This window comes from Micropterus salmoides, unplaced genomic scaffold (genome assembly GCF_014851395.1).
Source record: "Micropterus salmoides isolate LMB-PRFRI ecotype aquatic unplaced genomic scaffold, ASM1485139v1 Ms_hic_scaffold_8, whole genome shotgun sequence".
NCBI classification, from domain to species: Eukaryota; Metazoa; Chordata; class Actinopteri; order Centrarchiformes; family Centrarchidae; genus Micropterus; species Micropterus salmoides.
The window spans coordinates 17457105-17471150 of record NW_024044570.1 but is presented as its reverse complement, the minus strand read 5'-3'; the positions used below and the strand labels follow the sequence as shown (position 1 = coordinate 17471150).

Below are 14046 nucleotides of genomic sequence, written 5' to 3'. Positions count from 1 at the left end.
GTGTTTAAAATGCAAACAACGCCTCTTTACTATCGTAGCAGAGTAGATAACAAGCTACAAGCCTACATTTTCACCTAAATGAGTCGTCCTACGAACGGCACAAACATTGGTCTCTTCGTGCAGCCGGCTGCGAGACGTACTACAAATTGCAACACTGAAAACACATACTGCAGAAATATTCAATAACGTTTATTGCGTATAATGGATTTTGATCAAGGAGAGGCTTGGTCCAATAAAAATTAACAAAAAGATTTAATTACAAAAATTGGTGAATAAAGAGATGACATTACAGAACAAACAAAAATGCTTCTCCTGAAGATCCCCAGTTTCCAGTCTTTTCAGTCAAATCCTTATGGACTGAGTTACTGCCGCCCCCAGCGGTGGACTGGAAAGTTGCTTCTCCTTCAGGATTTTACAGTTTACAGTCCCCATTCTCACAAAATGAGTTGTTATCCTCCAGGCATGTGGGCGGGTCCTTTTCCTCCAAATGGCTTAGGTCCCTAGTCATTGGTCGTTTGGTTGGTTCCTCGTCACCCAGTTAGGAAGGGTGTACCATTATTGTATTCATTTGGTCAGACAAAAGAGCGCCAATCCCAGACGTGAAACCCCCCTTCAATCTACAGGTATAAACAGTCTTTTGCTCTAAACTAATCATAGAGAACAACAGGGCTTGTCTACAAAATGGTTGACACCCTATCTTAAGTGTCAATGAAACAGATAAAACAAAACAGTCCCTCTGGCACTAAACAAGGAGGTGTCAGTTTTCTTTACAAATAGGATACAAACAATGGTTTAATTCTGATGCAATCCTCTGGCCTAAAACCCAGCAGGTTACATTTTTAGAAGACAGAGGACACTGAAATACCTTTGGTAAGAAATATCAGCTTTGTTGTAACTTTTTAAACTCTACACTTCCCACTTATACAATGTAGTGCACCACAAATCACCTTACACATTTACTGCTGGTTATACTACACCACTTAGTTTCGGGAAAAAAGACTTTTGCATACCCAATATTAGGTAGGCCTATTTTTAATACTCAGTAACTATACTGTTACAAGCTGTAGTGTCTCCAATATCACCCCAGGCATCAGTGATCTCATGTTGATGATACTACAACCCTTAGTTTGTAGAAATATTTTTTTGCATAATTTTGGAGAATTTTGTGTGACACCAAAATGTGTGACCTATCATATTCTATGACCCAAATGGGAAGTTAAGCGGCAGAGGCTTTGTTGACGATGTGAAGCGGTTGCAGTTTGGTTGGGTTTAGGCACCAAAAGTACTGGGTTATGGTTAGGAAAACATTGTCATTTGGGTGTAGTCGCAGAATCTGATAGGTCACAGATTTTGGTGTTACACCTGTCGTAATAGCGACACAACCCACTGTAGGTATCGGAGAGGGAATGGGGCGTTGGGGCGTAACAGGGACATGAAACGTCTTGGGTTATGTATGTAACCCTGGTTCCCCAAGAAGGGGAATGAGACACTGCGACGGTTACGACACTATGGGAACGCCTCTAGGCGTAGCAGGTCTGAACGTGAATGAAATCACTCCAATCCTATTGGTTTGTTGCTAGAACGGTAAGGTGTGACAGAATAACCGGAGGAGTATAAAGCACACCTGTACACACTCGTCATTAGCTTAAACTATGAAGCAGGCGCTTCAGGCGGGGAGAGAGGTGCGGCGGGCCGACGCAATGTCTCGTTCCCCTTCTCGGGGAACCAGGGTTACATACGTAACCCGAGACGTTCCCCTTCGAGGGAACTTGAACTACGTCGGTTACGACACTATGGGAACGAGATACCCACTAAACCGTGCCGAAAACCCCGCCTGCCCCAGTGTGCAATAAAGTGGCACGACTAAGAGGAGAGCGCACGAGTGCCAGGTGCCGAAGGAAGGTCAAGACTGTAAACCGAATGAATGTGTGCGGAGTAGCCCAGCCAGCCGCTACACAAACATCCTGCAAAGAGGCCCCGGAAAGGAGGGCTCGAGAGGCCGCCATGCCTCTGGTAGAATGAGCCCTCACAGCCACAGGTGAAGGCAAACCGCGCACATGATAGGCCAGGGAAATAGTCTGAACAATCCAGTTGCTAATAGTATGTTTGGGTGCAGGAAGCCCGGCCCTGGGGGACCCAAAATACACTAGCAGCTGGTCAGCCTTCCTCCAACGGGAGGACCTCAGAGTGTAAATACTCAGTGCTCTGACAGGGCAGAGCAGATGAGGTCTCCCGTCCTCCGCCATCACATGAGGTGGAGGATGAAATGCCTGCAGCACTGTGGACCCTGCCGCACAAGAAGGCACTTTAGGGATGTATCCTGGACGAGGGTGCAGGATCGCCCTAATATTCCCCGGGGCAAACTCCAGGCTTTGCAGGGAAACCGAAAGCGCTTGGAGATCCCCCACCCTCCTCAGAGAGGTGATAGCAAGGAGAAAGGCCATCTTGAGGGTCAAGTGCTTAGCCTCAGCTGACACCAGGGGTTCGAAGGGGGCCTCAGCCAACGCCCCAAGAACCACCGCCAGATCCCGAGTGGGAACCTTGGACCGAGTCGCAGGTCTCATCCTCCGGGTACCACGGAGGATCCGTGTGGACGGGGCCCTGGAGCTGAGGAGGGTCTCGACTGCCCCGGCTGTTAGACCCGCCTCTAGGTACTGTGCCCCCTCAGGGGCCAGACCCACAGTCGCCATACGGCGGGGCAAGGGTGAAGAACCCAGCCCTGCGCCTGGGACAGCAGGTCTCTCCTCAGAGGGACCTGCCACGGCGGGCCGTCCAGGAGCGACATGATGTCCGAGAACCACACCCGGGTTGGCCAGAACAGGGCTACGAGCAGTAGGCCAACATTTTCCTGGCGGACCCGCTCCAGAATCCCCGGGAGCAGAGCGACTGTTGGAAAAGCGTACAGACGTAGCCTCGGCCACGAATGTACCATGGCGTCCAGACCCAACGGGACTGGAGGAACGAGAGAAAACCATAGCGGGCAGTGCGTAGTCTCTTGAGACGCAAACAGATCCACGTCTATGGGGCCGAACTCTCCGCACAAGAGCTCCACCACTTCGGGGTGAAGTCTCCATTCCCCGGGCCTCAGCCCCTGCCTCGACAGCAGGTCTGCTCCTTGATTCTGCGTCCCCAGGAGATACATCGCCCTGAGCGATAGTAACCTCTGCTGGGACCACAGGAGGATCTGACGCGCCAGTCTGTACAGAGGGCGCGAGCGCAGACCGCCCTGGTGATTCAGATAGGCCACCACCGCTGTGTTGTCAGTACGAACCAGGACGTGATGGCCTTGGAGATCGGGCAGGAAACTCCTTAGAGCCTGGAACACCGCCAACATCTTGAGACAGTTGATGTTGTTGCCACTCGGACTGATGTACCTGCCAGGATCCCCTTGCAAAGCGGCCGCCCATGACACCAAGTTTCCTTCCAAACTGATAGGGAACGAAGACACTTGCGCGTAACCCAAATCAGACGGAAAGGATTTCCCCTCGGGGAAAAACCATTGGTCCTTAGCCAACACTGCAGGGGTCTCATGTGCAGCAGTCCAGATGGTATTATGCTGGACGCAGCCATCAGGAGACCCAACACTCGTTGAAAGTGTTTTATAGTGATGGCGTGGCCCAACTTCACCCCTTTCACAGCAGCCAATATGGTGTCGACACGTGCTGGAGACAATTGTGCCCGCATCATTGTCGAATCCCATACTACCCCTAGGAACGTAGTCCGTTGGGTGGGCGCCAGCACACTCTTCTTTGCGTTGAGCCTCAGCCCTAAACGCAGCAGATGAGCTAGAACGACATCTCGATGCCGAACCGCCAACTCTCGAGACTGGGCTAGGATGAGCCAGTCGTCGATGTAGTTGAAAATCTGGATGCCCTGGAGCCTCAGAGGGGCCAGTGCTGCATCCATACACTTGGTGAATGTGCGAGGGGAAAGTGCCAGGCCGAATGGAAGAACCCGATACTGGTAAGCCACACCCCCAAAGGCGAACCTCAGGAACTTCCTGTGAGAAGGATGGATGGAGACGTGGAAATAGGTGTCCTTTAGATCTATCGTGACGAACCAATCCTCGGATTGGATGTGCGTCACGATGGCGGGGATGGTGAGCATCTTGAACCTGAATCTCCTCAGAGACCGGTTTAGAACCCGCAGATCCAAAATAGGGCGCAGCCCTCCGTCCTTCTTGGGGACTATGAAGTACCGGCTGTAGAACCGGTGTCTCTGTCTGGGGTGGAGACACGTTCCACAGCCCCTTTCCTCAGCAGAGTAAGAACTTCCTGTCCCAACACCGGACCTTGCTCCAGGCGGACCACAGTCCAAACCATCCCGCTGAATTTTGGAGGGCGGGTTTTGAACTGTAGTCAAAACCCATCTATGGCAGTGCACAGGACCCACGGAGAAAAGCCCCTCGGGGCTGGTGGTAGGTGTCTCGTGTGATCTTCTGGTGGACCCCTGAAGCCCCAGAACAGCAGGGGAGAGCCGCCGAAGATCCACGGTGAGTGAGTCTGAACGCCGCCTGACTGCAGACCCTCGGGGCAGGCAGTACGGCGTGGACTTGATGGTGGCAGGTGCGTCCCGAACGTGTAAACGGCGGGATAACATCACCCGTTGCCACGGCGGAGGGGACCTCGGTCGGCCTCCGGGGAGGGTGGGGGCGGGTGCGGGAGGGGAGAAAGACTCCCCTACCCCGGTCTTCAGGACCTCTTCCCTGAGCTCCGTCGGGACTGGATGACGCTCCTCAGATGGCGTCTCTCAGAAGGCTGAGGTTGAGAGCGCCGCCTCACTGCCCCAGCTCCTCAGGGGGCCCCCCGAGAAGCGACACTCTGCTTCCTCTCCTCTCGGTAGGAGCTCGTAGAGGGAAGGGACCTACGCCTGGCAGCCTCAGCTGCCTTGGGTCCAGACCGGCGAGGGAGGTACTGGCGGAACGCTTTGTACCTGCATCTTAACGCTCCGTGGTTCTACGAAGCTCCACCAGATCTTCCTCAGAGGGACCCCCCCTCTGAACCATCTCCTGTAGCAGGTTGGCTTGGTAGGCTTGAAGCACCGCGATGGTGTGCAAGCTTGCACCTGCCTGGCCCGCTGCCATGTACGCCTTCCCCACAAGCGTAGATGTGGTGTGACATGGCTTGGAGGGTAACGCCGGCTTCTCCAGGGAGGACGCAAGTCGAGGGGAGAGATAGCTCGCAAGCGCATCCTCCACCCGAGGCATCCTCCCATAACCATGGTCCCTAACCCCCATCACATTAATGTAGTTCAGTGATCGGGGTGTGGAAAGCCGTGTAGAGAAGGGTCTGCCCCATGATTTACTCAGTTCATCATGTAAATCAGGAAAGAATAGCAGAGACGTGGCGTGGAGGTGGCGTGTGGTGCTTAAGAAACCTTTCATCAAGCTTACCACTAGCCTGTGGTGTCTGCTCTCCTTGGAGTCGGATTGCTGCAGCGTCTCCGGATCCAAACCGCGAGCAAGAGAAGCCGAGAAACGGGCTCCCGAACGAGGAAAGGAAGCGTCGGAGCCAGCGTATGAAGGTCGGGAAAAAGCCTCAGCCGTCCCGAAATCCTCCGACCGATCACGCTGTGAACCCCATGAGTGAAGCCGCTGGGCTGCCTCAGCGGCCGCAGGGCCTGCACCACGGGGAGAACACATCCGGCCATCCTCGGAAAAGAGAGCCATGCTGTACCTAAGTACCCGCATGGAAAGGGCTTCGCAACGGGCGCAGGCAGCCCCCTCGAGAGCTGCCCGGGCGTACTCCATCCCGAAACATGAGACACACATCTCATGAGAATCTCCATCCGTGATGTACCGAGGGCAAAGAAAAACACACCTTCTGTACATCTGGTTGCCGGACATGCTGGTAGACTTCTTCTTCAGTTAAGACACACTGCTTGTAGCCTGCTGAATTGAAAAAAGCTAATGATGAGTGTGTACTGGTGTGCTTTATACTCCTCCGGTTATTCCGTCACACCTTACCGTTCTAGCATCAAACCAATAGGATTGGAGTGATTTCATTCACGTTCAGACCTGCTACGCCTAGAGGCGTTCCCATAGTGTCGTAACCGTCGCAGTTCGAGTTCCTTCGAAGGGGAACTGCAGAGCGACCGGGCACGGTGCGGACGGTCGTTGATGGTTTCCTCTGGCTGGATGAAGCATGATCTGCTGGCATTTCCTCGCGTCTGGGTCATTCTAGCATACTGTAGCTGTTTCTGCTGGGGTTTCCCAAAGCAGTTTTTCAGGTTTGCTGTCCCAAGTAGGCTACTTATTGCACTCAGGTACATACGATTTCCACATACGCATTGAATGAAACAAACCAAGGTTTTCACGCAGAGGTTGCTTTCCCTCCCGACTCTCCATGGCGGAAACCATTAAAACATGCAAAACCCTCATTTAAATACTGCCACCTCCATTGTGTTTACACCTGTTGTCATCTACGCAAAAATTTTTAGTAAATCACCCATAACAGTTACTAAAATTGCATGTGCAATATTTTAGAATGCACTTGCAATTTATTTATTCGGGATGTTAGTAAATCGGGCCCTAAGCTTGGACAAACTGCCAATCTGTGTGAAAAAGGCAGTCAATGTTTTTGTCTAGCTTTGCTAGCGTTGTAATTAGACTGGCAACCTGTCTAAACTCAGTATATGTATAGGGACAACGTGCAATGTTAATTTTAATTACAGTAACTGCTGTTTAGAGGGGAAAACCAGAGACAATGTCTGCACACCAAAATTATTTTATTACATTCCAATGCAAGACTGTAAGCTACAGCATACTGGCATTGTAAATATTTAAACTGAAAATTAACATTCTATTTTTCACAGTCGTGTTTCATCAACTACAATTCAACATGGTATTACAGCATTTTGGTTTCCTCCAATGAAGGTTTTTGGTAACATTTCAATATTATGACTGCTAAATATGCAACATTTTAAATAAAATGTGCATTAATCAAACAGTTACTGAGTTAAAATGAGAATGTGAAAATACAGGTCATTTGATAAGTCCCTGAGAAAGCAATTTAGTGTCTACATACTCAAGACTGAAGAAACTAAATATTAATTAATGATTTTACACCATTGTAAATTCCCCACACAAAATTTCTTTTTCAGAATCAGCTAAGAAGGCAACAGTAAACTTAAGTCCAACATTCTCCAGAAAAACCTTGCAATGTTGGTCCATTCAACATCTTCACACACCTTGGTACTCATGTTTGCAGTATCCAACATACAGAGGCTCTGCCTGGATGCCACGCCTTGAGGAAAAAGGTAAATAGAACCATCAGTATGTAATAAAGCAGACATTATAAGAAAGAACCCATTCTCTTGTTGAGATATCCTAGCACTACGCCATTCAGAAGGTCCTGGATAGAACAGGTTAATTACCTCAGAAGCCTGCAGCGAAAGTCTTGCAAACGAGGAAATGCCTTGTCCACACTGGAGGTCTGCATCTCATCACTCCACAGTCTCTCTGCTGCAGCACTTGCCCTTGGCCTGTGATTTTGGATGTAACCAGTAATTGTTCTGAATGATTGCATGCAATTATTGCTGCACTTACTGTATTAGATTGACTAGTTGAGTGACTTTTTAATTTCATACCAAAGACGTGGAGAGAGATTGGTGGCATCAACATATTCCCCCCACATGCAGACCTCACCCCCTATCACCAGCTTCTTCTGTTCCTCAGTACCTGTGAGGAAACAGTTAAAGGTTTAGCTTTATTAGCATGATAGGTTTAAGGATAGGCTGATAAAGAGTTTACTACAAATAACAATCTTCACTTCAAATGTATCACACCACTTCAAGTCAAAACTCAGCAAGTCAATGTTTAAATGGGCCTCTATATATAGCAATTCCCATTGACAGCTTTCATCACTAGATATGTAACATCACCAGCACATAACTGAGCCAGGTTATCATAGTATGTAATATTACTTGGCCATGCACACACCAGAAAAGTTCTGTGGCTGCACAGTGTAGTAGTTGCGCCAGTCCTGGCCATAGGAAATGTGGTTGATGTACCATGGGGCAGCCAGCAGGACCCTCATGCCAGCTTTGGTGATGCTGCTGAGCTCTGCCTTATAACTAGCCGGGTCACCCTTCCAGATGTGCAGCACTGTGTCCTTAGGAATCTAAGCAGGGTGACAAACAACATACTGTCTTGCCCTTCTGTACTATTTGCTACTGACCTGATTGATGCATCTTTGTATTGATTCATTTAGTGTTTCCTATTTCAGAAAATACACACAAGAATTCCATAATAAAAACATTTATCAAAAAGGGCAAGCTTTTACCAAGACATGGTTCACATAATTTATACCCTTCCTACGGGCAAAGCATCTGAACACTGGTGGACTCCCAAAATCAGTTCTTACGCTGAAATGCATAGTCTTCCACAAAACCAGGCCAAAAACCAATGAACTAATAGCTTGATCCGAATATACTTTCTCCAAAATATTATCATTTTGGAGCATGCTGTGCACAGTAGATGATGGTACAAACCAATTACAGTACAGTGGGAACTGAATTGCATAAACATATGCTTGCAAAAAAGTTATCTCCCGTTACATACTGTCAAAACAGTCTTCAGTCTTCTGAAGCAAATGCTTTTACAGCTTTTTTTTCTGCAGAGAGCCTACAAATATAAATCTGTAATAGACAATTAGACTATTTTTCATTTTTGTAAAAATCTGTAAAGTTAAGTATATCTCTTCAATTGTATTCTGCTACCTGGCTTGTTTGATGGCAGCAGCAGTAGAAATCTCAAAAAAAAAACACCAGCAAGTTAGGCCAGGAGGATGCACACTTTCAAGGGCAGCAAAAAATCCCTCAAAACTAAGTTCCTGTGCAGTAGTATGCACCATATATGCCATTACATCATTATAGCAAATACATTTCAAACACTTGTAATTAAATATTAGCACGGAGCTGACTGTGGTCTACTTTTGATAGATGACTTTTTCTCTCTTTTTTGCTGGGCCTTTGCTTTGCTGCAGCAACGCCAATGGCATTATTTTTATACTTCTGTGTTTAGGGGGGAGAGTGTTAGCTATGAGGCTGTCCATCAGGCATCACTGTGGGCTTGTAATACAGCAATCACACCTCTCTGTAAATGTGTCCCAATTCCATACTACATACTAATTATAAGTTTAGTACTGGTTGTAGTGTGTTCCCACTGGAGATTTGATTTTAAAGATTGATACACTATGAAAATGTATGGACTGTACACTCTGTATACAATTAGTATACCATTTGGAATTGAACTGGACAACAGTCTTCACTGCCACCTAGTGGTATGGCTACAAATAGAACATTCTGTGTTCCAAACAACCAAAATTTCTGGCCATGTGTATCCTATATTTTACAGGAAACCAGGTTTTATCTGTATATTATCATTAGAGACAAAAACCACAGCAAACAGTACAACTTCAACTAGCCACAGCACACAGGTTCTTTTCTGACCCTTGAAGGCAAGGGGCCACACAGTGTAGTAGCGGGCCCAGTCATGTGTGGGTCCTGGCTGGTCCAGATACCATGGAGAGGCCAGAATCACTCTGAGCCCCGCTTTCGCCACCCTGCGCACTTCACACAGGTAACAGCCCTCTCTCCATACCTCCACCACTGATAAAGAGCTGCGCTGCAACACAATGCTATAGAAAATCAGACTTAATAATAATAATAATAATAATCTAAACTGGTTGTGTGATACATTAGCTTGTCTTATTCAGACAACATACTCTTAACCTAGTACGAGTACGTGGATGACTGCAAAAGTGTTTAATTATATTTAAATGTGAATTACTAGGCTGTGTTGAATTGTTGAACTGAAAAGAGCAGGGTTCCCTCATTAAACATTTACTAAAACTTGTTTTGTAATTTGAGCCAACAGCGTGACAGTCTGCATCTTACAGGACACCTTTCAGTGATTCAGCTGCTACAGAACAAATTTAATAACAAATATTATGACAAAATAAATGCTACGTTCTTTAGACATTTAAGTATAAATATCTCCATAATAGAATACATACTTGGACACAGTGGAAAATATCCAAAATAATATTTTAAAAATAAATCAGTCAGAGGTATTTAAAAAGGACTAATTTTTTTAGATGTCTGCATCTGCAGCAAACATTACAATGCAATAGCTAATTTCACTGGTTTTGACTAAAAACATGGTGGTGGTGCTGTAATGAAATGAAACATGTCAAAATTTTAACTTTTGAAATTTGTGACTATGTAAATGACTGCTTATCTGCAAAAAACACAAAACAAAATAGCCCTGACACAACAATATAGTTTTGTTTAATATCATAGAGGTGTTATTTGTTGGGGTGTGCTTACTTTTTCATGGTAGTCAAACACATCCTGCCACACAATAGAGGTCTTGTTGAGAGCTGAAGTGATATTCACAATGCTGGAAAGAGATTTTAATGACATTTGTAACATGAATGTGTTGGTTGGTGTATTTCCCTGAGCCCACAAGCTATGCAGTACGATCCACTTTACAACCTACTTCTCCATGTAGAATGCTTCCAGTTTGGTGAAGTCTACTCCAAATCCCATCTTCTGCATGAATGCTTGAACATCAGGGTTGGATCTCCTTGGAAGCAAGCAGTGGGAGTCATAATTTAAATGCTGATGGTTAGAGTGGAGTTTTGCAGTGCAAGTTACTTAAACCAGATTAAAGTTATTTATTTATTCATTTATTATCATTTCTAACACATGTACTTACATCAACTACAATATCTGCCTTTTATTCCCTTTCTTTTCTTTTAAGTTTTTTTGCCCAAACAGATGAAAAAAAATAATATTGTAGTATCTTGCACTAACGGGTCAAAACATCAGGATTGGATATAATAATAAAAAGAAAGGTAAGAACCCTTGTGTTGACATTTCTTGCACTTTTTTTCTTCCAAATTCAAAAGATGTAAAAGATGTAGTGATCAGAACTGGGAAACAGTCATCAGGAATTTATACAATCTGTCACATTTCAGCCTACCAGCAGGAAAAGTCAACCTCATCCCCTCCTAAATGGATATGGGAATCAGGAAACACTGATGACACTTCCTTAAATAGTCTCGCCATGAACTGGTAGGTGGAGGGTAACACTGGATTAACAGGACCAAAAGTACCTGAGGGGAAGCCCCCTCTGTAGCACGGCGTCAACAGGTCAGACTGCCCTGGGGAATGAATGGGGAGCAAGTGAGTCAAACTCAAGATTCAGTACGTCTTTTTGCCATTTATAGTCTAGGTCTGGCAGACATGATTCCTACTGAACCAAATGAGGTATAATGCCATTTACTTTATATTGTGGAGATCAAGGAGATGAGATCATTTGGATAAAACTGTTTTTTGAGTTATTGTGGCTCATTTGGTTTTTGAATGTTACCTTTTCCCCAAGATTTGGTGTGGCCGGGTGAATCAAACTCCGGAAGGACCCTTATTCCTCTCAGCCTGGCATATGAGATCACCCTTCTCACATCTGACTGTGTGTAGATATGAGTCATCGGATGGAAAGCCCCCTGAATCAGAGCCAGAAGCTTTTGATCAGGGTGGATGCAACTTTACAGTATTTTCCTTCCTCACAAATTCACATGCAGTAGGCCTAGTTAAAAATCTAGGATAATACTGTATAAGTTTCATTTCTTTAAATGTAAATTAAAAAAAGTCTGACATGGACATGTCTCGAGGGGACTTATTCTTTGTTACTACTTAACAGCTCTCTTCATCCGCATGACATACCTTACTGGAAAGGTCTGGAAAGGTGCGGCTCTGGTAAGGGAAGGAGGGGTCATCAACAATGTGCCAATGAAACACATTAAACTTACTGTAGGCCATTGCATCCTAACAAGAAAGATACATGTTAATACCACTGATGACAAGTGTGATCAATGAAACAGAAGGCTGAAATTCTGTTTTTATATTATCAATATTACCAGAGTTTTCAAAATGGCCTGCACTGGTAAGTAGTGACGTGAAGTGTCCAACAAAATCCCTCTGAATTGAAACCGGGGGAAGTCTTCGATCTCAGTCTTGTTCACAAAATACTAAAAAATAAAATAAATATTTGATTTAACTGATCCATCACAAACATTAATGAAGCTCTATACACAAGATGATTGTGTATTCAAGAAGTAGTGACTTCAGAGGCCTTATGAGTTTGACTTACTGTGCCAAAATCATCTTGATACACCAATTGACTGAAGGTTTCCAGACCTGTGTTTCACCAGAGGATATAAGATATATATATTATCAGCAAGTGAGATACTTAGGTCAGTTAATGAATGTTGGGTAGCATACAAAATACAGTGCAACTTGCTAAATAGACTTTGATGGAACTAAACAGTCCCTTTGCTAACATGTGAGTTTCATTTCTCATTTGTTTATACATGTTCTTCAAAAATGTATTTGTTATGATCACCTCTTACAGCACCCCACACGGTTTCTGCCTTCAGAGATGCTTGTCCTGCAGAGACACTCATTTTGTCTGGAACACAAGGAGAAAGTTAATGCATCGAACAGGTTGGGACGGTGGTTGCCAATGTGACATTTACATGTGGTGCTCTGGCTCACGTGAATGTGGTAATACTTACATCTCTCAGAAGAGTACTCATTTGGGTAACTCTCACAGTCATCATGGTCAACACTGATCTCAACAGTAAATAGTTTATCCTCACTGAATCGCAGAACACCATTTGCTGCTGGACCAGAGGGAAATTATTACACATTGTCACTAGTTGCTAGGTCAAAGTTTTGTAGAAGTGCATACATTTTGACTATGTTACAATCAAACTGCGACTATTCTATAACATATGGTATTTTTGAAAACACAAACCTGTGCTACTCTGGTCTATTGTCATTGTGGGGTTTTTAGAGTAGGTAGGCAGGCCTACACTGCCTGACTGATGAACTGCTGCCTCTACAAAGCCCATTGATCTACTTTAAAAGCCAACCTGACAAACAGAACATTCAAAACAAAACCTGTGAGAACTTTGCTCTATTTTTGTCCATTCATAATGCAGTCTTACACCTGTGAATAACCTGATAATCTATTCTTGATGCTCACACTAAAACGCTAGGGTTTTATGCATATTATAGTATATATTTTATAATGACAACATATAAATAGAGCAAATTCTGGTGTTTGGAAATTATGATATATAATGTTAATACTGTCAAGGTAAATTAAAGTACTTAACGTTTAAGTACCACAGAATTGCACTGTGATTAGTCTATTTACCATTTTGTTAGTAACCTGCTAGCTTACGACTGAACCTGAACTAACAGTTATAATTCCAACTTCACTTTATCACTTACCGTAAGAGTAGTCTGGAAAAATAAGCGAAAAATATCTCTTGAATGCGGCATCCAGAACAGAGCAGCCCTGCTGTGCGGCTGATTGTCTTCCGTAACCAAAGAAGAAAGCCTGTGGGTCCAGTGGGTATCGCTCCGTCGAGGAGATGAAAGTCTGCGGAAGTGGCCACACTCCCTCCACTGTATGTAAGTAAAGTTGGAAGATAACTAATAGTCCCAAATTAAAATTTGGACGAGTGTATCGTCCACAACTACCCATACACACGACGTCCATATCAGTCATTGGCATCAAATGGACTGTCAAACTGAGGCAGTCAGGTGATCAAAAGCATGCAGCCACGTGACTGAGATCACAAGATGCGGATGTTTTTTTTCTGTTCTTTATAATCAAAAGGTGAGGCAAATGCCAATTCAGTTTATATATTCTCAGTTTATATACTTATATATATTTATACTTCTGCGAGAAAGTCTACGGTAGCATAACGTTACTCCAGTTGGAGTAATAAATGGCGATTGAAGCAAATGTAAACTTAAACTGTGGGTCGTTACTAACGTATAACCGTTTTAAACCCTGACCCAAAAATACTATGAAGTAGGTAATAAACTAAGGCCTAATTGCTGATAGAAAATCACAGTTTTACAAAGTCAAAACAACTGAATTATAGTTCTTTTTTTGATTATTTATCTTTCTAAGTATTGGCCTTGCCTAAGTTTTATGAGGGGGAAGTGTTTTGGTAACTTGCA

At 44.9% G+C, this 14046-nt stretch overlaps 1 protein-coding gene across 4 annotated transcripts; it reads right to left on the bottom strand.

Moving 5' to 3' along the window:
- Nucleotides 1-6707: 6707 nt before the first annotated feature.
- hexa (hexosaminidase A (alpha polypeptide)) lies at nucleotides 6708-13625 on the bottom strand. Of its 4 annotated transcripts, none has more exons than XM_038705165.1 (14): nucleotides 13306-13622; nucleotides 12582-12689; nucleotides 12410-12475; nucleotides 12158-12204; nucleotides 11925-12035; nucleotides 11731-11832; nucleotides 11378-11510; nucleotides 10988-11168; nucleotides 10502-10588; nucleotides 10330-10402; nucleotides 7940-8120; nucleotides 7588-7678; nucleotides 7375-7482; nucleotides 6708-7244 (listed from the first exon to the last, which is right to left on the bottom strand). In XM_038705165.1, exons 1-14 carry the CDS (start codon nucleotides 13589-13591, stop codon nucleotides 7181-7183), a joined length of 1638 nt encoding a protein of 545 aa, XP_038561093.1. In that variant the 5' UTR covers nucleotides 13592-13622; the 3' UTR covers nucleotides 6708-7180. The 4 variants fall into 4 exon arrangements, with proteins under 4 accessions (XP_038561093.1, XP_038561094.1, XP_038561095.1 ...); XM_038705166.1 differs by having other exon boundaries at nucleotides 12582-12686; nucleotides 13306-13621; XM_038705167.1 differs by lacking the exons at nucleotides 6708-7244; nucleotides 7375-7482; nucleotides 7588-7678; nucleotides 7940-8120 and adding an exon at nucleotides 8131-9625 and having other exon boundaries at nucleotides 13306-13625.
- Nucleotides 13626-14046: the final 421 nt, after the last annotated feature.